The sequence below is a fragment of the Solenopsis invicta genome, chromosome 14, assembly GCF_016802725.1.
Source record: "Solenopsis invicta isolate M01_SB chromosome 14, UNIL_Sinv_3.0, whole genome shotgun sequence".
NCBI lineage: Eukaryota > Metazoa > Arthropoda > Insecta > Hymenoptera > Formicidae > Solenopsis > Solenopsis invicta.
The window spans coordinates 11,240,191-11,265,510 of NC_052677.1; the positions used below are offsets into that span (position 1 = coordinate 11,240,191).

At 34.3% G+C, this 25,320-nt stretch overlaps 4 protein-coding genes and 1 long non-coding RNA gene across 8 annotated transcripts; 3 read left to right on the forward strand and 2 right to left on the reverse strand.

Annotated features, from left to right (window-relative positions):
• Nucleotides 1-5,119: 5,119 nt before the first annotated feature.
• Nucleotides 5,120-10,303, forward strand: LOC105199250 (proteoglycan 4). Of its 4 annotated transcripts, XM_039457220.1 has the most exons (8): nucleotides 5,127-6,637; nucleotides 6,779-7,373; nucleotides 7,558-7,755; nucleotides 8,072-8,309; nucleotides 8,766-8,908; nucleotides 9,079-9,208; nucleotides 9,490-9,669; nucleotides 10,004-10,186. In XM_039457220.1, the coding sequence occupies exons 1-8, from the start codon at nucleotides 5,298-5,300 to the stop codon at nucleotides 10,168-10,170; spliced, it is 2,991 nt and encodes a 996-aa protein (XP_039313154.1). In that variant the 5' UTR covers nucleotides 5,127-5,297; the 3' UTR covers nucleotides 10,171-10,186. The 4 variants fall into 4 exon arrangements, with proteins under 4 accessions (XP_039313152.1, XP_039313153.1, XP_039313154.1 ...); XM_039457218.1 differs by having other exon boundaries at nucleotides 5,120-7,373; nucleotides 8,096-8,309; XM_039457219.1 differs by having other exon boundaries at nucleotides 5,123-7,373; nucleotides 7,612-7,755.
• Nucleotides 10,304-10,375: 72 nt separating this feature from the next.
• LOC105206013 (nucleoporin Gle1) lies at nucleotides 10,376-15,443 on the reverse strand. Its single transcript, XM_039457221.1, has 8 exons — nucleotides 15,124-15,443; nucleotides 14,463-14,771; nucleotides 13,571-14,005; nucleotides 13,220-13,310; nucleotides 12,866-13,144; nucleotides 12,348-12,652; nucleotides 11,726-12,104; nucleotides 10,376-11,388 (listed from the first exon to the last, which is right to left on the reverse strand). Exons 1-8 carry the CDS (start codon nucleotides 15,163-15,165, stop codon nucleotides 11,129-11,131), a joined length of 2,100 nt encoding a protein of 699 aa, XP_039313155.1. The 5' UTR covers nucleotides 15,166-15,443; the 3' UTR covers nucleotides 10,376-11,128.
• Nucleotides 15,444-15,947: 504 nt separating this feature from the next.
• Nucleotides 15,948-18,017, forward strand: LOC105199226. The gene is made up of 3 exons (XM_011166218.3): nucleotides 15,948-16,235; nucleotides 16,309-16,438; nucleotides 17,020-18,017. The coding sequence occupies exons 1-3, from the start codon at nucleotides 16,108-16,110 to the stop codon at nucleotides 17,476-17,478; spliced, it is 717 nt and encodes a 238-aa protein (XP_011164520.2). The 5' UTR covers nucleotides 15,948-16,107; the 3' UTR covers nucleotides 17,479-18,017.
• On the reverse strand, nucleotides 17,516-23,561 carry LOC120356869 (putative inorganic phosphate cotransporter). Its single transcript, XM_039457403.1, has 7 exons — nucleotides 23,432-23,561; nucleotides 21,796-21,929; nucleotides 21,418-21,718; nucleotides 20,057-20,295; nucleotides 19,563-19,712; nucleotides 18,379-18,756; nucleotides 17,516-18,262 (listed from the first exon to the last, which is right to left on the reverse strand). The coding sequence occupies exons 1-7, from the start codon at nucleotides 23,511-23,513 to the stop codon at nucleotides 18,056-18,058; spliced, it is 1,491 nt and encodes a 496-aa protein (XP_039313337.1). The 5' UTR covers nucleotides 23,514-23,561; the 3' UTR covers nucleotides 17,516-18,055.
• LOC120359538 lies at nucleotides 21,436-25,272 on the forward strand. The gene is made up of 4 exons (XR_005576314.1): nucleotides 21,436-21,626; nucleotides 22,127-22,298; nucleotides 22,455-22,517; nucleotides 23,425-25,272. It is a non-coding gene; the product is annotated as an uncharacterized LOC120359538 (long non-coding RNA).
• Nucleotides 25,273-25,320: the final 48 nt, after the last annotated feature.

Here is a 25,320-nt window from a genome sequence, read left to right on the forward strand (position 1 = left end):
ACCGTGACGATGCGATAAAAACGACGGCCGTTAATTGGTTCGCGCGTGCACGCGGGACCGTGCACGGATTTACGTAACACGTGAATTCGTGAGAGGCTCGTGCGCTCGTATAAACTCACTCACGCGCGATAACGCGAACGTCGCGACGCGACGCGCCGACTCTGCATCCTGCATCCTACCTTTTTATCCGCGAGTATCACGTCAAACGCGCGGAAGATTTCCTCCTCCTCCTCCTTTCCTCGTGTCGGGGGAAAAAAGTCGCCTGTCACGGGATCAGTCTCCGCACGTAAGTAAGCAGTGCCTCGAACCCGCTCCTATCATCGGCGGCAGTACCGAACGCAGTCTCGTCTGAGGAATTTCGCGGATCCTGCAGACTTTCGTATCCTAAGATCTTCCTCTGGGTGATTTGAATTCCGGAATTCAGTTGCCAGAGAATTTTCAAACAAGCATATAAAAATTTTTCACAAATTCGCTTGTCATCGCGCTATCTTTTTTTATTCGTCCTGGCAATGCGCGTTTACTCGTCTACTTGTTTTATAATTAAAGTCGCATCACGAGGACGCGTGATTGTCAACGACTGCTTCACTGGTGAAAATCTAGATTCTGTTGTTTTAAAGTTTCGGTGTCGCTCGTCTCCTCTTATTAATTTATTCTTTCCGACGCGGTATCGAGGCGCGACAGAGCGAGACCAATGCTTTTTTTTTCGCAAATCTCGAAACTGCTCCGCGACGCATGCTACAGATAAGCATCTTTATTGCGCACTGGCGCAGACCTCGAAGGTCTGCATAATTTATCCAGATCAAATTTTCACGAAAGTAGAATTATTCAAATGCTCGCCAATTTTCTGCTCTATATCGGTGAATTGTACTCTGCGGAGGTAGCGGTTGATCTGAGACAGATACGTGCAAAAATATTTTTTTAAATATTTAACGTTGATTTCTTGCAAAAAATTGTTATCGCTCTCCAACTTTCACACTATTGTATTTCTCTGATACACCGCGACCTCCCCAGGGTTAAGAGAGCGAAGAATATTCGCTCTGTAATTTTTATTCTCTGAAATCTCTACATTTTTCACACTTGCATCCACATTGCGATCCGTTTGATCACGTTTCATTGAAATTAAAGCTAATGATTTATATTAATTACGCACGTGTTTTGTCTTTCCTCCGTTTAACTTATTAATATAAATCAATTTGATAAAGCAATCTTGTTATAAACATTCGCGGAGTTTTACATCTGTTTCTTCATCCTCCGCTGAAAATATTTGCACTTTGTTATACACCTCAAAGATGCTACCATAAATTTACAATAGCAAAAATAAACCGAGTATGTGTTCGATAGCGAAGATCAGGTAGAAAAGAAAAGCCATTGCCGTATATTTTTTCCCCCTTTCCGATTCACGCAATTGTCTCTTCCCTCTGTCTTCGGCAACTCTTGTCCTTCGTTTCCCTTTATGTGATCCTCAGGTCTACCTCCATCTTTTCTACATCCATGCATGCCGCTGAATGCAAAGTACGAGTGTCGCTAAATGGGACAGAGAGATTCAAGCATTGTGTACTAATCTCTCTATTTCCATTATTTTTTTTTTTCCAGAAGGAATGAAAGACTCGCGATGCTGCTCAATCACGTTGGATCGTAAGGCTGCTCGATCGCGAATGCTCGAGTGAGCGTGGTGACATCACCTGACGGTAGGTTACACCCGCGTGGCGCGGAGCGGTCATCGTGCATTCCATGGGATCGTGTACCACGATAGCACATTTCCAATTGAAAGGCCTCCAAGAACGTGGCTCCTTCACTCAAGGAAAAGAGAAGTCGATCGGTGCGTCTTACATGTGTTGCCACAGCCCCTTTATAAATACGTTTATATTCTTCCCGAGATATGTCGCGCCGAGTCTCGCAGAATTTTTCCCGCACTAAAAGATAAGAATTAAAAGAAAGGAATAAAGAGAAAGAGAGATTAATAGTAGCTAAATTTAGAAGAGATTCCCTGATGTTACGAACGTTACTTCTTCTTGCGAATACATATTGATCTGAATTTTATTGGTTAACATAAATTAATTTGATTTAATTAATATAGTTTAATGTAGAGGTATATTGACCTTTTCGTAACTTTTCATAACTCGTAAGATATGTAGAAGGAGATCCAAGCGTAAGTTTTTTTTTTTTTTTTTTTAAGGTATGGATGAGTGAGTTAAGGAACAGATGTAAATCAAGTCCCTTCTTCGCTAAATTTCGCAAAGCTGAAATAATAAATTATCTACGTATCACAATTCATTCTCGTTTCCAAACATTAAGTTGTACCGAATTAAACTGGAGATACGATGAGATTTTTCGTGCTAGATCGTATGCATAATGTATTAGTAGAAATCCTGTGCGCCATGTGGTGTAATTCTAGTAATTAACTAAATCGCAGTCATTCTAGCTTTAAAAACTCGATGCCAACTTGAGCCTTAATTGTGCCAACCGCGCTGGAAGCTTAAGATCTCGGATGGAGAGAGATCAATCGCATTAACCCAGTAAACAGACAATATTTTTTAAACGTTTTTTTAATGTTTTTTTTAAATAAAATTTTATTAAAAAAACGTTTAAAAATATTACCTGCTCATTGCGAAGGAGCATTCCGTTTCACTCTTGATGCATATGTTGCATTTTTTATCTTTGTTATTAAACCAGAAAAATTAAAATATTAAACAAAAATAAATTATGCATTATGCGTATTATGTGTAAAACGGAACGCATCGTTAGTCAGTTGGCCGAATTATTCAACTGCGATTATCAATTCTTTCTCCGTCCGAGATCCCTTGACAAAAATACAATGTAAAGCAAGTGTGTAGGGTAGATTAGAACGTAAAAAGCGTATAGCAGGAGTGAGAAAAGCGTAATCGAACTATTTAAGAAGTGTAGATCGGAACGTAAGGAAGTATGAAAAAGCTTTTCTATTTTCGCCATACAGAAAAAATTAGTAACAAATCAATAATTCATTGTTTCATATTTAAGCAAGAATATAAAATTTTCTTGGAAGAACTTATAATCTTAAACAGACAGAAATTTTATTTCTTTATGTTAGCAAATAATGTCTGTTTGAGATTATAAATTCTTCCAAGATTTTATATTCTTGCTTATATATGAAATTACGAATTGTTGATGTGACACTAAATTTTTTTCCGTGCAGGATCTCGCAACGATTTCCAGTGTCGTAGACACCAGACATTAAAATTGCATTTGGAAGAGCGCGCAGTTTCTTCGGAAGACATTTCTCGGATTGCATAACTCAGAACAATTGCGGCAGAAAATCCCGAAAAAATTTCGATATCGTCGGGTCGCTGTGTCATGCGGATTCGATGACGATCAACGAGCGATGCGTCCGGATGAAGTCTTCATCGGCCGTGAACACAATTCAAAAGGGTCGGTGGGACTTTCGTCCGTTTGCAGAACTCGCCAAACGACTGTCCAAAATTTCAATTCGATAGAATTCCAAGAAGACCAACGCCTCCAATTTTCAACGAACGAAGAATTATCTTCGATGAGAAGTTACAAGAGAGAAAATAAAATGAATCTCGAGCGAATATATCTGTGAAGCAGATTTTCTTGAAACAAAAAAAACAAAAAAAAATTAACGAGACCAACAGTGATGTAGAATGAATCAATATTCACTTGAGGTTGAAAGATGGCAAATAATGGAGCCGTGAAAGCTACTAAAGAGTCGGATTTTGCAATTTGACTCTATAAAACATCAAGTTTGTTTCTTTATAGTTAAAAAAGTGTATTTTTTAAAATAGTGTACACTTAAAGTAAAATAAGTGTGTTTAAAATTTAGCGAAAGCGAAAAAGGAAATTCTAGTGCGGTCCACTACAGGAATAGAAAAACCTATAAAGAATAATGCTCGTATAAGACTTATTATTAAAGATTGAGATTGAGATTGGAATTTGACAAATTTAAAGCAAACTTCACTAAACTTGAGAGTGATTTTCTTTCTTCCGATTGGTTAAATTCCAAATCTCAATCTCTCTCTACACAGAAAAAAAATGATTATCAAATCAACAATCATTGTTTCATATATAAGCAAGAATATAAATCTTCTTCGAAAAAATTCATAATCTTAGACACGATTTGCTTACATAAGGAGAAAAATTGTTTTTGATGTAAGCAAATTATGTCTGTTTAAGATTATAAATTCTTCTAAAAGATTTCATATTCTTGCTTATATATGAAGCAGAAATTGTTGATTTAATACTAAATTTTTTTCTGTGTCTGATACTGATATAAAATTATCTTAATTGCTGCGCTGCAGATGCATGCGCATAATGCGTGAATCCAAACTGACTTTTAATCAGTTGACCAAATTGTTCAAATTTGTCAATTTTTTCATCGTCCGACATCTCGCAATGATTTCTAGCATCGTGAACACGTGGGCTTTAAAATAATTGTACTGTGCAGATTGAGCGAAAGAATCGAATCTATATCTTAATCCTTAGAGCAGAAAACGTGAAAAGTGTAATGCATTAGAAAAAAAGATACAGAATGATACCTCGAACAAATTTTTATTTTGCCTTTTTTTCCACAAAATTACCAAAATATAACAGGCAATTCTCCTGATTATGAATATCATAATTATGCCATTTTTGCAATATTTTAATATTCAATATTTTTCAATATTTTAATAATTACACAATTTTTTCAATATTTTTATAATTTAATAAATTTACTTGAATAAAAATTTCTCTCTAATAGAAATTTTCACAACCTCTTCTGTCGATTCTTATTATAATTTATAATTTATATGTGTGTTTTATATCATATGCTAAAGAAATATACGTATAATATACATATTTACAGCATCTAAATAAAATTCAAATTAAATTCTCATTTTCTCGCTTCGATCTCTGATACCGTTGAAAGTGCAGCTTGCTTGAAAGTGTCTCGTACGTAACTAAAAATATATTCAGTAAAATGCATAAAAGCGGAGAATATTATCGAGGGGGAAGAAAAAAAAGAAACTTTCAAGCTTTATCGCGACCTCTCACTCTAGACCGGTATCACTTTGCAAGAGAAAACGATCGTTCTCATGGTACACGCGGCTTTCACGCGACCAATGACTGATGATAAACATGTTGTAGGTGACACGTCACAAGGGATCGTATTATATTCGATGACCTCTCTGCCAATCGACAGTTTGTAACAGCTTAGCGATCGATTCGAAACGTGTCCTCTAAGAGTCTCTCATTGCCTGTCGCACGGTTCTTTTGTCTTCGTGATTCTAATATCGGAGTGCAGTGTTTCTTCGGTATTCACGAAAATGAGTGAAAAATTGCCAACGCCTTCCACGAAATCCGTCGGTGTTCGGGAATCGAAGAATATCGCATCGAAAGAAGCTTGCAAGAAGAAGGAGCAAACACCGAAAACAAAGAAAGAGGATGCCGAGATGGTGAAGAAAGTAAAAGAAACGCACGAGGTGAAAAGTTCTCAAAATATCATGTCTAAAATTTTCTCCTTCAACAAACCTGAGGATCCTGAAACTACAGAAATATCCAAGGCTATGTCCGAAATATCTGTATCCAAGCGTGATGATTCTGAAGCTAACGAGATATGCCACGTACTCAAGGACACATCCAAAATATCCACCTCCACGAAATTTGTGGCTTCTTTCTGCTATCCGGAAATAAGCCAAACGTCCACCTCCAAAAAATCTGATGATTCTGATAAAGCTAAAGAGGCAGGCGAAGTGCTCAAGGATACGTCCACCTCTATGAAACTTGAGGCTTCTGAAGTTTCAGAAATAGACGAAACGCCCAAGAATACGTCCGAAATGTCCACCTCCGAAAAGCCTGATACTTCTGATAAAGCTAAAGAGGCATGCCAAGTGCTCAAGGATATGTCCGAAGATACGTCCACCTCTCCGGAACTTGAGGCTTCTAAAATTCCGGAAGTAAGCCAAACGTCTAAGACTACGTCCGAAATGCCCACCTCCGAAAAGTCTGATGCTTCTGATAAAGTTAAAGAAGTATGCCAAATGCTCAAGGATATGTCCGAAGATACGTCCACTTCCATGAAAGTCGAGGCTTCTAAAGTTCCGGAAGTAGGCGAAACACTCAAGATTGCGTTTGAAATGTTCACCTCCGAAAAGCCTGATGCTTCTGATAAAGCTGAAGAGGTGTGCCAAGTACTCAAAGATACGTCCAAAGACACGTCCACCTCCACGAAACTTGAGGCTTCTAAAGTTCCGGAAGCAGGCGAAACACTCAAGACTGCGTCCGAAATGTTCACCTTCAAAAAGTCTGGTGATTCTGATAAAGCTAAAGATGTATGCCAAGTGCTCAAGGATATTTCCGAAGATACGTCCACCTCTGCGGAACTTGAGGCTTCTAAAACTCCGGAAGTAAGCCAAATGCCTAAGACTACGTCCGAAATGCCCACCTCCGAAAAGTCTGATGCTTCTGATAAAGTTAAAAAAGTATGTCAAGTGCTCAAAGATATGTCCGAAGATACGTCCACCTCTGCGGAACTTGAGGCTTCTAAAACTCCGGAAGTAAGCGAAACGCCTAAGACTACGTCCGAAATGTCCACCTCCGAAAAGTCTGATGCTTCTGATAAAGCTAAAGAGGTATGCCAAGTGCTCAAGGATACGTCCAAAGATACATCCACCTCCACGAAACTTGAAGCTCCTAAAGTAAATCAGACACTCAAAACCACATCCGAAATGTCCATCTCCGAAAAATCTGATGCTTCTGATAAAGCTAAAAAGGTATGCCAAGTGCTCAAGGATACGTCCAAAGATACATCCATCTTCACGAAACTTGAAGCTCCTAAAGTTCCTGAAGCAAATCAAACACCCAAGACCACATCCGAAATGTCCACCTCCAAAAAGTCTGGCGAAGCTAAAGAAATATGCCGCGTGCTCGAAGATACGTCCAAAGATACGTCCACCTCTACGAAACTTGAGGTTTCTAAAGTTCCGGAAGTAGACCAAACGCCCAAGACTACATCCGAAATGTCCACCTCTGAAAAGCCTGATGCTTCTAACAAACCTAAAGGAATATTGCAAGTGATCATGGAGTCGTCCGGAATATTCAGCTCTAGGAAATCTGAAGCTACTGAAGTTCCGAAAGTAGACCAAATGCCCAAAACTACATCCGAAAAATCCACCTTGCAACTTGAGACTTCTAAAACTCCGGAAGAAAATATTTTCCAAATGCCTTCGCTCGAAAAAATCACCTCCCTCGTACCTCCGTCTTCTAAAAGTCAAGTTCCAGAAGGATCTGAAGCTACATCCATCTCCACCAATCTTGAAGAACCAAATGTTCCTGAAGTATGCAAAAAGCCGAAAATTACGCCCGAAACTTCCACGTTATACGAAGTTCCAGAAGTTTCAGAAGTACGTTTGTACATAGATAATTTTTTAACTTAGAGAAAAAATTAGTAAGTTAAAGTTTATATGTTTTCAAATAATTTAAAAATAAGTAGTTGAAGTTAAAAACAAAATGATTGAAAATAACCAAGTTAAGTTAAAAGTCATTAAATTTTTAACTTTATTATTTAACTTTAAACTTTTTAACTAGTTACAATCCGACTCTGCATCCGAGTATACTGCAATTTGCATTTCTAAATCTAAGGATGAGACAAAATCCATGGAAGATGTGAAAGGTGACGATTCAGAAAATCTTTCTAAAAAATTGGCAGAATGTTCTCTTAAAACTGCGAAGGATACTGAAGTTGACGAGGTTGGCAAGATAGTAATGATACCCATCGAACGAGGTGTAAGTTTTCTAATAATTCGTAATTATTTACTTGTTGAAATTCTCAAATATAAATTTAGATTGAAAAAAAATTATTTTTACAATTAAATAAATTCACAGAGTTTATATAATTAATATAATTAAATTTTTTCGAAATGCTTTAAATTGCTATTTTAAGCGGTTAATTCAGTAGAATTCTGCGTTTATAAATCATCGCGAATATAAATTATCAGCTAATAATAATGTTGAATTTTCCTTTCCAAGATATATTTAATTAAATTTCTCACACCGATTGAAGTTAAGATAGACATTAACTAAAGTTTTGAAAATGTTTAAGATGTTGAATATATCACCTGGACAGATGAATATGTTGCAACATAAACGTTGGCCGCCCTTATCAACGCCGAATTTGAAGGAACGTCCTTTAGTCCTGGCAACGTATCATATGGTGCCTTCACTGCCGATCCAACTCTTCGAGGTACTCGCGGAAATAATCGAATTTGTCACGAGAAAGCCAGTTGTCTTGTTACACGAGACCAGACTCAACCGACAAATTCCAGAGTTCGTTGATATAGGTATGTCTAAACAGATTTCTAGAGAAATATTTCACTATTCTAAAATGTAAATACAAAATTTCCTAAAAATATCTGAAGGTCAATTAGATATTATTATCTTTCAAGGATTAGGAGATTATGTTATAAAAGCTATTGCTAATTTTTGTTTCACATCTAGTATAGTATCATAGTAATTAAAGACAGAATGACGCAATATCTCTGATAGTAATTAGTACGCTTCCCGGACGAACAATCTATTTTCTCCTTAGATATCTTTAATCATCTTCATGCCATTCGCGATTTTATTTCATTATTATGATAGTCTCTTATTTTAATGCAGATAAAAAGTTTGGGGATTGGGAATTGTTCGACATTGGCGGCGGAGGAAAAAAAGCGAGCACATCATCCTGTTAAAAAATATAATAGTACTAATAAAAAAGATAGAAATTTGATCTTTTAATTCATTTATTTTCGCAGCTGTCATGCCAGCGTACGAAATTTGGAAAGATGGTGCGCTCTTACCTGCAAGCTTCGTCTTCGAGCATCGTCTAAATAAAAATATGTCGCCCCATGTGTACGCCGACATACTCGTTCAATCTCCAGTACCTACGTATTGTAAAGTAAATGAATTTAATGTTCTTAATTAGTTTTCTTATTTTTTTAGCCAATAATTAATATTTTTAATTAATTACATATTATTAATTGTTCGTTTAATTGAAAACAACAATTGTAGTAAACAACAGTGTAAGTTTTTTCAAACGTAACTTTGAAATGTTGGCATTAATTGTAGGAGATTCTGAGTTATCGAGGACATAAATGCATTGTTACGCAAAGAAGAAGCCAATTTACCGCCACTGGAACGCTCTTCAAACATTTATACGCAAAAGGCGAAAACCTTTTATTTTTTAGCAATTTAATAGGTCAGTTAAAAATAATATGTGTATGATTAGACAATTATTATTTATATATCTTATTTTTGTTAAGATCTTTACTATAACTACATCAGAAATTTTAAAATAAATGCTAAGTTAAAGAGATAATAATAAAAAAAATATATTTCGTTGAGTGAATTTCAATGATTAAATAATATTGATTTACCTCGTATATTTCTCATAAATTAAAATAATTTTTTTAATAGATTTTTTTAAGTATACACGCAGATGAAGTTTTTTATCTTTCTAATTACTTTTTCAATTACCAGAAGCTAAGACGGAGCTCGAAGTACTGGAAATGATGGCCGACAGACGAGCGGATTTAGCAATTCTGGAATCACCAGTGATCAGATGCAACAAGCACAATGTACCCGGTGTGGAATCTCTCAATATCTTTACTACTTTGGGACCTTTGCCGCCCTATCGCATTATGATCAAAAAATCGCTAGGTACCTTTCTATGTTAGAACAAATTTTCTTAAAGATCAACGCTAAAAGGATTTCGCATAGAATGCTTTTTCACTTTCACGACTAATAAAAAATTATTACAGAAAAATGATAATTCATGAAGAAAAAGGAATTCAAATAAAAATTCTTTGAAAATCTAAATGAAATAAAAAAACAAAAAGCGCTGTTAAAAATAAAAATAAAAAGATCCTTTTAACGTTTAAAATAGGAAAAAATGAAGCAGAAATGAAAATATCTACAGGATATATATTCTCTTTTTAATTTTTTCTTCGTTTTATTTCTCTTTGCTAACATACCTTTTTTGCATTTTATTCAGAAGATAAAATATCTGAACCGCTCACAAACTATCTGCTGAATATAACCAAGAACAAGGACTGGCTAGACAGACTACTTCCCTTCGGCATCAAAGGTTTTGCCAGGAACTCGACAAATAACTATAGACCTGAGAGAGTTCATATATTGAAAAATGTACCTTACTATTAAAATTATTTTAGACTTCTGTCTTTTAGCATTTTTGCTTCTGTTTTAAGCCGATATACATATATACGCATTCTTTTTTTTTTGTTTTAGTATAACATTCTTTATTAAATCTAAATAAATACAATAATTTGCAAATTTATCTTCGATTTACATATATATATATAGATTTGTTGAGAAAGTTTTCTTTTTCTCCCTCACCTATTCTTCCTTTTTCTCGTTCAATTTCACTTCTTTTCCATGAAGACACACAATCCGTCTTATTTATATTCAATTCGCTCGTTATACATAGTACATAAAGTATTATCAAAATCCACTTTGTAAATTGTACAATGCGTCTGGAACATACGGTATCAATAATAACAATTCGGTGAGACTTGAATTCCGATGGGCATTTGATTTTCTCTCGATGCATAAAATCACTTTCAAATAATGCTCGAAACAATTTAAAACTTTCGTCATGTATAATTAAAACAATTCAAGTATGTTTCGTAGCCCATCGTTAGATTCGTATAACAGTCTACATTTAAACCATCTGCATTACGGTGGGTATTTGATTTTCTCTTGTTTGTACTTTTTGAGTATTTTTGTTTGCAAACAAAATTTATAATTGTTTCAATTCATTACTTATAAATCTGGGACTATTTGACAATAAATAAAAGTATGATGCTCTTTAAACTTTAAACAAAAATAATGTTCTCTAAACTTCTCATGAATTTTAGTAGAAAAATATTGGCATTTTGAAAATCTAGGTTTTAAACTTGGATTTTAAAAATTTTAAAAATCTTTCTTGAGACTGCCATATTTTTCTCAGGCTGCACTTTTAAATAATTTGAAACAATTTGAAACTTTCGTCATGTATAATAAAACAATTCAAGTATGTTTCATAGCTCATCTGGATAGATTCATACAACAGGTATCAGTCTGCATTTAAATTACTATATCAGGATGATTCTATGGTAGATCATAAAAAGTTAGGCGGAAGCATTCCGTTGGCAAGACGTATGGTACCGTTCGTTAGAACGTTGTTTAGAAACTCCTCTAGACGTACGAGAGGTCCGCCACCACCTGCGACATTACGCATACGCGGAAAATAATGCTCCATCAGTACCATCAGCAATTTATGGAATTGCTTTGGATAGGCGGTCCATAGTACGTTACCAGCGACCTCGAGCATGTCCAGTATCAAAGTTGCGCATAAGTCACAAATATCGACCCGTGGTTCTGAAAATTAAAAGCACAAATTTTTGTCGTATGTGATACTTAACTTGTAACCTTGCATATTGTAAAAATTTTACTGTTTACTGTTAAACTGTAATATTTTATTTTACACATATTTCGTTTTACATATATTTTTATATTTTTCAGAGTGTGTGTGTATATATATATATATATATATATATATATATATATATATATTTATTTATATTTATTTATAGAGAATCTTTGTTATAAATTTTCGATAAATGTACAGATCCTATCTTTTCAATTTTGTACAAAAACAGTTTTGCAGTGCAGAATATCAATATTCATGTTTTGTTCACCTAGGTAATGTGCTTACCGATATTCATAACAGCTGACAGCCATCTCCAGGCGTGCTCAAGACCATAGGGATGACTTTTGGTGACACCTTTTCGCTGTCTCGTAACAGTAATCGACGCATATAATCTCATCAATCCTGACATTCTCTTTAGGAACTTATCCTGTTTCTCGACAGTACCATCTTCAGAATATTTACAGCCAAGAGATTTGTAATAATCTTCATTGGACTGACCCTCTTGTTGCTGGAGGAAAAGTGGTATAGTAAATGGACATGCTTCATGAAGATGCGCCAGGAACAATTCGCCAAAGTCTGGATGTTCGTTCCAGAGAGCCACGACAATCATTGCCACAGGGAATGCCATTTCCGGTTTACTAGAGACCAACGTCTCGCCTTGACTCTAGATATTGAAAATATTCATTAAAAATTTATTTAAAATAAAATGCATTTCAATTAAAATAAACATAATAAAATAATTTGACTACAATCTAGATTAACTTTTACATAATTTAGTGTGTATTAAATAAATTTTCTCTGGTTCTGAGTCAAAAAGAAAAAAAATTGATAATGAACAACTCGTACATAAATTGAAAATATTTCCTATAGTGATAAATTTTAAAAAGCTGCATACAAATATACATACAACTATCTTTTTTGCCAAATGATTCTTGCAGAAGATCACTCCTTGCGGATGCTGCGTCACATTGGGAGACAATTTTCCAATCAGAAGGTTTTGTAACCTATCATATTTGTCTCTCAGATGTTCCTTGCTTACGCTGGAAATCGCGTTTACGGGGATATTGATCGCCTTTTGGCACTCAAAGCGGAATTTCTTTGTAGCAGCCGATTGTAAAAGATCTTTGCAAGTTTCTCTATAAAGTTTCAAAATTTGTTGACTCCTGGCATAAATCTGCAATGATTCTTGATCGGCGTACTCAAAAAGATCTCCTACAAATTTATAACATCATAAACAAATTATAAAATTAATTAACCTTTTTACTTAGAAATCTAAATTTAGATAGAAAATTAAATTACATTAATTGATTTAATTGATTTTTAGAATATAAATATATAATAGAATAAAATATTGCAAATATAATTCAAACACTAAAAAATAATTAAAATGCTTTTGATATGCTGGCTTTTAGAGATCTTAATTACCTTTTTTGCATACGATATCTTTAACTGCTTTCTCCGACTTGAGATCAGATACGGATGGCGTGACTGATTCATTAACTGATGCGACCACTACTTCTTGATTCGTTATCACGGAACTTTGATCTTCCTTGTTTTCCACAGCATTGTTCTTCTCAGCGTTTGATTGTTGAGAAGGCATCGTGTCATTAACTGGAACATTGTCTGTCTCCTCGACTGACTGTATTTCGCTCGCAGCTTGCGCTTTGCGAGCTAATTCCGCTTCGTATTGAGTATTTATTTTTTCTATATTTTATAACAAAATATTTCTATTGTGAGTTCGAGATAAGAAAAAAATTGTTTAAAAAAAAAATTACAAACCTGTATCTATACGAAATATATTCAACAAATCATCCATATGACAAACCAAAGTCTTGATAACATTTTCATCAGTAGCTACCAATTCTCCTTTCTAGAAAGAGAAGAAGAATATCAATCATTATATATATATATATATATATATATATATATATATATATATATAAAATTTACAAATTATTAAACAAGCTTTATATAACAATTTGCAGAATATTTTGGAAAAAAAACTTCTAAAAATCTATGATCATCTCTTTTCAGTTAATAAATGTGACTCAAAATTTAACAAAAATATCCATAAATTTTTAATTTATTCACTAATTTGTTCAATATTTTTTTCTTTTTTTCGATAATTACTCTGATTTTATCATCTAGAGCTTCGATTCCTTGGATGAGCTCTTTTATTCTTGAGATATGTGTCATTGAGATCACATTGAACGCTTGCTGATCTTTACAAGTCTTGGGTAATGCTACAAGATCACAGTACTTGGCCGTGAATTGGTCCCGATAGACAAGCACAATCTTTGTTAATTCCTCTTCTTTCATCCGTTTGCGATATTCCTCCATTTCTCGTTTATGCTTCTCTTTCTGCTCCTGAACACGCTGCTCTTGCAATTGCCTCTTAATCTGTTCCTGTTCCGCTTGTCGCTCCTCTTCAGCTAGGAAGTGTGCCAACTTCTCCTTGCTCCGGCGTTCGCGTTCGCGTTCCATCAACAAATGTGTGTTTGCCAATTCTTCCTGAATGGTACGAGCATTCTCCTTCATACGTTGAATACGACGCTGTATTTTTTTCTGCAATACAAAAAATAATTAGTGTCAATCAATAGACAATTCAAGCTGACAAAGCAGTTAGGCTTATTCGCTAAATTATTAAACATGATTGGTTGAATGCATAGGATAAAACCAATTGTCTTAATCGCTAAACGAACAGACTTGGTTACTTAGTTACTTTGCAGACTCAAAACCCAATACAACAATGTCACTAATTATATATTTAATAAAATTTCATCATAAGGATATACTCATCTTAAATCTCTTGTCTATTAAAAATCGAATCTGTCAATTATTTATAATCTTTGTTAATAGCTTCACTGAAATTATATTTACCTCAAATATATTACTCATTTTTAAATATTCCCAACATAATAAAATTACATAAAAAGTATGTTAAATTAAAATTACAAAACTATGTTAAACTATTTTTTGATATATCTATTATTTATATATGATTTTATAATAATCACGGTACCCTGACTTCTTCTTTTCTTTGCAGCTCGGTCTCCAGCAGAATCTTCTTCAATGAAAAGTGATTGCAGTTTTGTGTGGATATCACATTGAGTTTAGGATTGGAACTGTTAATTCTCTGAGGACTTTTAATATTACAAGAATTTTGTTTATTCTCAATATTATCCACTTTGTCAGAAGTCTCCTCATACATGGCCGATTGGGGTCCGATCGTAATGCGATCCATCTTTATAGTCGCCGATATACGCGACGCCTTCTCCAACACAGATATCTTGAGGTGAGTAAAATCTGATGTGATGTCCATGTTATTTGCCTGTAAAAATTGCGTTCTTGAATCTAAAGTCATATTAAAAACAGGGCCAAGATTTCTTGACCTCTCATTGAAAAGTTAGAATAATAGACCAGTCGTTAGGCAAAACTTTGGGTAAACTGAGCGAGAATGCAGCCGTGTACGTCATACAAACACAAGTACAATTATTATTAATTCTAATTTATCGTAAGGAGAACTTGATTCAGGGTTCGTTGAACAATACAGTGACATAATATGTAGTGACCACAGAGATTTGCCTCCCAAAGTTTGTCTTGATTCCCACACATGCAATCTTTTATAATATAACTCATCAATCTAGATCAACGCATATATCGCGCGTGTTTCCTCGACTCACCTTATTGGTTTCCGCTTTGTTTTTGTCACAATGAAGTGACATGATTCTATTTGTGCGGGATTAAAAAGTGATTTGTAAACCACCTCGCAAATTTAACCTGATCTAACCTAAATCTAGATCAGAGCGTGCACATTTACGTCAAACTATGGTCGACGTTACCGTGATGAGCCGCACATCGAGATCATCATCGCACTATTCAAGTCTTTATTGTTGCTGATATCGCAATTTTTAACAATACAACTTTTTAATTCAGTACAACTTGCGGAGTAACCGGAGCAACTGCAACCATCGCCGAGATGGTGTTGATCATGCGCACTAACGCAGGCGCAGCAGAAGGACATAATAAAACTATAAGATATATGCAATAAACGCGCTCGAAATTGCGCTCTATAGACGATGTATATACATATGACATTCAATTGTAATAGAAATTATGATAAAAAAAAAAAATACAATTCGGAAATATCTGCTAAAAACAAGAAAATTGTAATTATTTATTTCTTATTATCGTTCTTGTTATTCTACAAAACGATGTAATGACTATTTATTTTTGGCTGTCCGCTTCGGAATGGACATCAGCATTAAATCCGGATTCAATATCTTTATTTTGCTCCAGATTTGAAGTTGTACGAGACCAGAGAGAACCTGAAAACGGCCATACCGACCTTTTTCTTGTAACGTTAAAATTCCCCGCGCACTAACGACGCACATCCATTCTGGCCGGAATATGAACTAAAATTACATTTATTTGGCGACACTGTCGATAAAAATGGTTCGAGTCTGTGCTAAAATCATATGGTGGGGGTACCCCCACTACAGTGTCGCAAAATGAATGTAATTTTAATCATTTTAATTCATATTCCGGCCAGAATGGATGTGCGTCGTTAGTGCGCCAGGAACTTTGGCGTTATAAGAAAAAGGCCGGCATGGCCGCTTTCAGGTTCCTCTCTGGTTCCTCTCTGGCGATGATCTAGGAGTACAGAAATGACAATCCGCAAAGCGATTCTTTCGCGTATCGTCGTTGCGCTGCTCCTATGTACGCAGAACGTACAGGTTTGCTCGGGAATCGAAGCCGAGATCGACCTCGACGTGGAAGGAAATGGATTTCATAGGTTAGGAACTGTGTATATTGTTGCATGTAAACAACGAGCGATCCACGTGTAAAATTTTTCTCTTCCCTTTTAGAACGTTGATCTATCGTGTACACTTCAAGAATCTTACTCAGGACAACTGTCAAGCTGCCATTTACATAGAACTGCCATCAGCATTGTACGTCAATATTGATGAAATAGCAGAGCTGAGAAGACGAGGAACGGTGTGCCTTAATTGTTAATTAATACAACTCGAAAAAAATATCGTAATCGTAAACTCCAAGCTCTCACAAATTTATTATTTTATTTATACTTATCTAAACTTGCTGCATTATTTATTAATTTTGTAAGATAGGTGAGTTTTGGTTAATATATCCAGCAGAAAATTGAAGGATAATTATTAGCATTATTTTCTAACTACTACAGATCTTAAAGTTATATAACATTCATTATTCGATATTCTATAATTTATACCTTTTATATTTATTTCCACTAATACAGACTAACTTTGATCTTGGCTTAATTTACTCTTTATCTCTTTCTTTTAAGAATTAGAAACGAATAAAAAGTTGAACTGAGATTAATGTTAATCTACATTTGTAGAAATGAACTCAAAGTTTAAAACTCATGTAATTCATATTGAAAATAAAATTATATTGGTCTAAAAAATTTATATATTACATTAAAAATAGCTACTGTTACATTTATATTAGGTTTACTCTATTATGCATGTAGATATATATCATTGTCAAGAGACGTTAGAAATTACTTGATTAATTAATACATTTAATTGTTAATATTGTAGAACACAGTATGCTCCGTCGGCGAGACCGACGTCGAGTTGTTTGCAGAGAAAGCTGGTCAGCAGAACGTGACGACTTGCGCATCAGTAAGTTCATCGTCTTCATCCAGTTTAATAATTCCCGTTCATCAGCGTTACCGATACGCGCGCGAGACCGGCGGTTACGTCAACGTGACCCTGCCCATGGTGAGGCTGCTGCTGGGTTGCCAGCAGAGGATCAGGGACCACAGGGTGTCCAAGATAGACCTGTGCGAACCGTGCGTCAGCCTGATGGTCAAGTGGCGCGAAATTCCGTATCGTATGTCGAACAATCGCGAGCACGTTTGGCCGATACCGGTCGGTGACTCATCTCTCTCGCTTTTTGTCACTTGCGCCACGTTACTGACGACGATTGTCGGCGGATTATTCATCGGGCATGCCATTTGGACCCACCCGTCGCAGAGTCACCCGAAAGAAGACTGAGGTAGCTAAGATTTTAAAATATATAGGCAGTTTTTTGTACAATTATATTAAATTTTTATTGATGGATTATTTTAGACAGATTTAATATAACGATTTCTCTTGTATAAGACATACGATTAAGCCGACTATATTTAACACATCTTTCTATTTGAATAAGATTAAGAGATCTTATTACATGAAGTGTGAATTTATTTAAATTAAGCGAATTTATCTAAATTCTAAGCTAATTTTATTGCGAGTTGCGACCACGCATGAGAGTCTAAAATGAAATTAATTACAGGACGAGATTGATTTCTTCGCTTACATTCTTGAAGCGAAATTAAATAAAAGCCATTCCGATACGTCCTATGTACACATTCGGCTTGAATTTTATACATATTCGAGCGATATTTACAGCTTCTAGTCAAACATTTTAATATGTATTTTGTACATGCTTCTGAGATAACGTTAATTGTTCTAAGTCATTCAGAAGGTTACCACGCAAATCACACATCCACACATTAAACAAATAATGTGAAAAATAAAATATAAAAAAAAAGGAAACAAGTATTGTCGCGCTTTTTCTCTGTTCTGTTCGTCATGGGATCCTCTCGACTTCCTTCTCCTGTATCGTCGTAATGGTTACCGGCGTCTTCGATACGTTCTGCACGCTGTCCCGCCTGCTTTTAATTTCATCATTCCATTTTTGCACCTTGCTAGTGCCAAATAGGATGAAGACCAGGTTGCCCACCGTGTATATTCCGGCCGACAGGAAGAACACCTTTCTCCATTGTAATATATTGGTCTAAATAAAAGAGAGAAGCGATGAGATAAAATTAAGAAATTTATGGCAACGAGCAATGCAAATAATTGTCTCATAATTGTAAGGACAGAAACGCAAATGCGAAGAATATCACGAACCGAATCCTCGATGATCACCCCGGCGATCAACGGCGCGAGGATGCCGCAGGCGGACGCAACGGTGTTAGTGAATCCCATGAGTGGGCCAGCGAAGTTTGGACTGAGGTCCATATGATTGATATTGTGGCCGCAGAAAGCGGCGATGTTACAGGACACGGCGATTACGAGAATGGTGACGGCCAGCTCCGGCTGATCCTGCCGCACGTACCCCAACCCGATCAACGCGGCCGCCGGCAACCAGTGACCGAATGTATTGCAGATCTTCCGGGACATTTCCGTTGTCACGATGTTCCGCCTGATGCACAGATCGGATACGAAGCTGATCGGAAAGCCGCAAAGCCATGCCGACAAGTATGGCAACGCCGTCATCATACCGTTCTGTGCAATCAAAAATATATAGCGTTAGTTGATGCGACTTTAATAGAAATTGAATGAAACATTGCTATAAAATGTTTCTTATTCAGATTGATATAGTAATATTAGATTTGATTTTAAATTGTTCTTAGTTAATATCAAATTATTCATATTAACCCTTTGCTGTACTTTGACGAGTCTGATTTGTGATACAAATTTTGTACCAAACATGAATATCACGAGTCAGACTCGTGAAATGATTTTTCGCTCCCTTTAATTATGGTTTAGTTCTAGTCGAGCTAAATGGTACGACAAGGGGTTAATAAAGATTTTAAAAAATTCAACTTTTTAATGTAAAATATTCTTACCACTGTAAAGGAAGAGAATGTTATAAAAATGATTTTAAAAAATATATATAAGTTTAATTTAAAAATATAGATATTTATGTAAAAAAATGTATACGATGAGCGATTTATGTAATAAGAGATACTTTAACGTTTCATTAATCTTTTTCAGCCATCATTGACCCGTTCACTGACAGTACGACATTGAAGTGGTCTAATGTTCACGTTGTCCGTGATGATTCAGAGATTTGAATTGACCTAAGTTTCACGTAGAATATTAATCGTTCTTCCAACGTGATCTTCTCAACGAGTTATTAATTAATATTCCAAACACGGCGAGTTTTCAAATCGAAACACGCGTGCAACTTGACCCGAGCCATCTCCAAGGCATGCTTCAAGGTTTTTTCCGAAATCTTATGAAAGCGTAACGCGACGAATAAAAGGATGAAGACAAATTCTACAGGTGTTATTTTACAAGAGACTGACCTGCTTGATGTTAAAATGCATAATCGAAGTCATGTAGGACGGGATTTCCGTCAGCAGCATCCAGAATCCCCAGGATTGCGCACACTGCACTATCAGTAGTGCCCAGACTGGCATGCTTTGCAGTATAGATTTCCATGGAGTGGAAGGTTTCTGAAAGCGGAGAAAGAACAGCGTGAAAAATGCGAAAATAAGGCTTGTTTTGCGAACTTCTAATTTCTAAATATTAAATGTAAATAATTTGCAACACTGGGATTCTTTAAATCTAAAATCTTCCATTTATCTGATACAATTATTTTGATACACATGTATATATATATATATATATATATATATATATATATATATATATATATATATATAATATGTTAAATTTCAAATTATATAATTTTGTATTTTATATTTTTATACTTTTATATTAAAAGTAATTATTTAATTGACGTGATTTTTTTAGTCTTTCTCTCGACCCAGTGCGACACGTTGGAGGAATGCGTTACCTCGTTGATCTCGGTTACTCCCAGACTCGTCTCAATATATTCCTTTTCGTCGAGAGGTATACTGGGATGTTCGACGGGTGAATCCTTTCCGAACAGATAGAAACAAATGCCGCAGACGACGCCGAGGCTTCCCCAAACGTAAAAGCAACTAGGCCAGCCAATGGATGATGACGCGAGGAAACCGGTGCTCAGCAAGCACACCACGTTGCCGACCCAGCCACCGGAATAAACGAACATTGCTGGAGAAACATGTATCACGCCATCATGATTCTTCTTTGCCCAAATTTCATACGATTATCGTTAGGTTAATTATTGAAAAAAAAATCATCTTTTCCTGGGATCTTCGCCCATTTTTAATTATATATTTAATGTGTTTAATCAATCTTGTCATTAAACACGAAAGACGGAAAAGTTTGAAGATTGCTTTGGTGGAAAATAAATCATAGAAGGATCCGAAAATCTTGAAACCGAAATTGTAGGAATTTTTTTATTGTGGGATATTAATCAAAAAAAAAGCTTTCCGCGCGAGAATCTTGACGTGCTTAATCAATTAAATACCGTCAGGTTGCGATAAGAATTTTTCCTATCTGCGACAAACGTGACGGCTACTTAAATCAATGTAACCGAGTGTTGAGTAAATGTAAATATGTAGCCAATTTGTCAATTTGATTTAAAAGAGAATACAAATGCGATCGATATTAAAATTGGAACATACGAAAGACTAAAATTTACAATGTTACTCAACAAAGCAAAATAAAACAAACAAACTCATTGGCTTATCAATATTTGAGTAATTTCAAACACGCACATATGCCAGAATTATTTTGAAATCGTACAGTACGTTATAGGCTCATTGTAGTTAAGCAACAATGCCAATCTTCAAAAGTCTCTTCAAAGTCTTCGACGAACAAATGATAAAACACAGTACTTAATGATTAATCGAATGTCGAAAATTTTTATTTAGAATCACACATTCAGAATGCTTCAGAGCCGTAGCTAGAACGAATTGTGCGAGGGTATTATACTTACAATTTAATCAAAATAACATTTTAGGATATTAATTTAAAGCCTTTTTAAAAAACTAAAAAATGAAATATATTAATATAAAAATTACAAAATAATGTATTCTATCTATAATCTATGTATAAACAAAGAAAAGCGTTTTTCATTGCATTTATGCATACAAATACAATAATAAACTAACATTAAAAAAACGAAAGATTGTTTAAAGGTATATTAGTCGTTATTTGTTCTGTTTAGAGGATGCCAGGCATCTCCCTGGCTACGGCCCTGGAATACTTGTTTATTCAAACAAAAGTAAAAATATTTACATGTTCACAACTAAAGGCATGCACACTCACCAAGTCTACCACGCTCCTCAGGCGGCGACCATTTAGACAGCAGAGTGTGCAGACACGGCAGGCAAGCACCCTGGACGAGACCGCACATCACCCTCGTAGCAATCACAGTCTGCCAACTACCGTAATGAGCGGCTAGGGGAGTGCCGAGAGTCAGCAACCCAGAGATGATCAGAGTCATTGAAAACAGTCCTTGGGCGCTCCATCGCTGGGTAAGGATGCTGGCGGGTATTTGCGTGCAGGTATAGCCCCAGAAGAAGGAGCTAAGGATCAAGTGCTTCACCGGTTCGTCCCAGTGAAATTCCTTCAGGAGAGAGGAAAGACATGTGTTTTTTTTAGATCACGAGGGTAGGAAAGATAATCAACGTTATTAACACAAACCTCGAAAATAGGATTGGCACTGGCCGCGTTGGTCATTGCCTCTAAGGTCACGGACGTCGTCACTCGGATGGCGTAGCAACAGAAGAACCCTAAGCACATGAGTATCACCTGGCTATGTCTACATCCGAACCATGCTGCAAGAAGAAATTATATTCTTTGATATAAACCGAATAATGATGTCGATTGTAAAAAATTCAAATAATTTTAATCGATATAATTATGTGTTCATTATATAACAGCTATAAATTTCAGTATTACATCTTATACAACGTGAAAGTTGTTGCAATGTAGTATATAACAATTAACATATATTTGTATTCTTTATTCTTAGTAGTGCACTCATTACGATGCCCTCGATGAAGTTTACATGAGCGTCACGTATAAACGCGGAATCGAATACAAATTGTGTCATTGTCGTCAAGACCGCGCTGCGTCAATAAGATCGCTTGGTGTTTGCGCTTGAAATCCAACAACAATTGTTCATTGCGTCAGTGAAATCGCAAGTATGCAATCGATAAAATCGATTAGTAATTGTGTTCATGATTTTTTCCTTTATTCCGAAGAAGCGAACCGTTTGAGGAATGCATAGAATGCAAATTAATTCTAATTGATAGTTATTACATAATGCTGTTTTCACTTGCAAAATGTGTTTTCTCCAGATCGTCTCAAACCAAATGTGGATCAGGCAAAAACTGATGGGTGGCTCAAGAGAAAGAAATAATGTAATGGCAAAAAATTAAAATTATGATATAATATAAAGAGAAAGAGAAAAGAATTTTATTTAATATTATAGCATAATAAGTTAAAAAAATATATACTCATTAAAGAGATAATGTATTAATTTGTTAAATTTAATTAATATTAATTATTATTTCAACTTTTTTAAGCTATTTTTTTTATTTACATATGTTCTTTATACTAATTTTTAAAATATATTGATGATATCTTATCTCATTTATTGCAGAGTAACAGAAGCATCAATATAAGATGCTTGTATTTGAAATTATCGTGGAGGAAATAATATATATATTAAACGATTATATTTCTTTATATACAGTTGACTAATAAGCTCAATAAAATACGCACAATATTGATTCGAGATTTGTATCACATTTTAAAACATTATTTGTGATAATTATTTCGTAATCTGTTCTCATCATCAATAATTCGATTATCGAATAATAATCGAGCTGTCTGCTTCTCTCAGCGATTCCAGTGTTATCATTATCAAAAACGTACAATCGAAGATATTGTCTGCAATATATCTATAAGGATAAAATATCCGCATAGATATTATCTAAACTATTAATAATATGATGGAAAAGACGCAATTTCTTTAATTTTATATATTTATATAAAATTACGATTTATGTATTCATATTATTATCATATTAATATTTTACAAGATTTTTAAAAATTATATATAAAAAAAAATTATGACCAAAAAAGGAAGAAAATTACGATCAATTAAATTTTGTAAAATTATTTAAAATTATTAGATTTATTTATGAAATATTTTTTGCTTTTAATTCTTCTCTCTTTCCAATATTATTATTTCTTTGTGTAAGGAATTATATCAATGTATACATCCTATTTATAATATATATTATTTATATTATTATTTGACAGACCTCACCTTTTGGTTTATTCGGTGGGACTTTCATTCTGTTCGAGAGAGACACTATGGAGACCCTCTTCCTCCGCAGAGATGACGCCATGATGGTGAACGTCTAACGAAGCTGAAGCAAATTACAGAAACTGACTACGACTCCTCGATCGTATCCATGTAGCTTTATACTATCACCGAAAACTGATTCTCCCACCCCTTTACACTCAAACGTATACTTTAAACGACGGCACGTTTCACTGTCGTATTAATAATCGGATAACTTTAGCATTGACATCGTTATATCACAGAATACGATTTATCCTCTTTAATTATACACCTGTCTAGATCTGCTTTTTCTTTCATTAATCTCCGGAATAGAATTAACATTTAATCATTGTACTATTAAGTGAACAGCATTGATTACGCAAAACTTGTTCTAAATTACAAATTAATAATAATACATTTTAATGATTTTAACAAATAAAAGAAATGAATGTGAAATGAAAAAGAAAAAAAAATGTTTAAAGGAGAAAGACTTTTGAAAGAATATATAATTTCCTTTGTTACATTCTTACAACAGACATATATTCTTTGTATAAATACCTTAAATTTAAGAGAAAAAAGAAATGTTTGGATCAGAAACTTGAATCACTGTTTATATATTACCAATGCGATGTCATTAATTTATTGATTACATTAATTATATATATCGAGTTGTATGTTTTATAATTAGAAAACATTTTTAATATCAAGATACACACAATATGAATTGTTATATAAAATAAGCGTGTTTTGTTGAAAGAATTCGAAACTCGATAAATAACAGAAGATTTAATATATACCTTTATTATTCTTTCATTTATTGAGCTTTGAGTATAAAACAACTGCGCATCGATAAATGATTGTAATGTTTACGCGTCCTATAAAGATAACATGTTTAACGTAAACGTTAACGATTCGAATACTATACTGCCCGGTGTTTTCATTCCTATCAGATCAAGATTCGCTCTCGAGTATCCAGAGCTTTAATGAAAACGTCTCCTATCGTATCTATCGATCAAATGCATCAAAAGAATGTAACACGATAAGAAGACACAGAAAAGATAGGAACAACACTCAAGTAATTAAAACAGATATAAAAATTAATTAATTTTTTCTTCATTGCTGTACATATGCATCGCTTTCATTTACAATATTAAATACAAATCAAGATCTGCATTTTTACAAATCTTACACTGATCAACATAACGATTACTTAACAATTTTTAAACATAAACATGTGTTTTACAATAAACTTTTTATCACTCGTAAGATTACTTACAGTCACTTGATACATAAAGTGATAAAAATAATAAATAATTCCAAACTTAGTCGACAAACTGGCAGATTGTTTATTGATTAAACTCATTCACAATGTTTTGACTTAAAATTTAGGTCCTTTTCAAATAAGTTGGTTAAATATATATATATATATATATATAAAATCATTTGTTTAGAAAACACGACCGTTTATGAATTCTTTCCAACAAACCTTATTTTTACAGTAATATTTTCATTATCAAAACATTTTTAATTATGAAAAATTCTTAATCATTTCTTGTTAATATATTCATAGTCAATTTTTACATATAAATTATATTTTAAGATCTATTTTTTCATGATAAATTTCTAGGTGTAAATTTTAAAGTAAATCTTTTTATAATCAATTTTGAAACACTTATAACCAGTTTTCATAATAATCTATTCTATGTCTATAAAATTTTTTAAAATTCTTTTTATATGCAAAATTTGTTTTAACTTCATTGGGCAATATTAAACTTGAAGCAATATTAAACATTGTATATGCAATTGTATTTAAAACTGCATATCATATTACACACATAATATGCATGCAACGATGTTTGAAATATTATTTC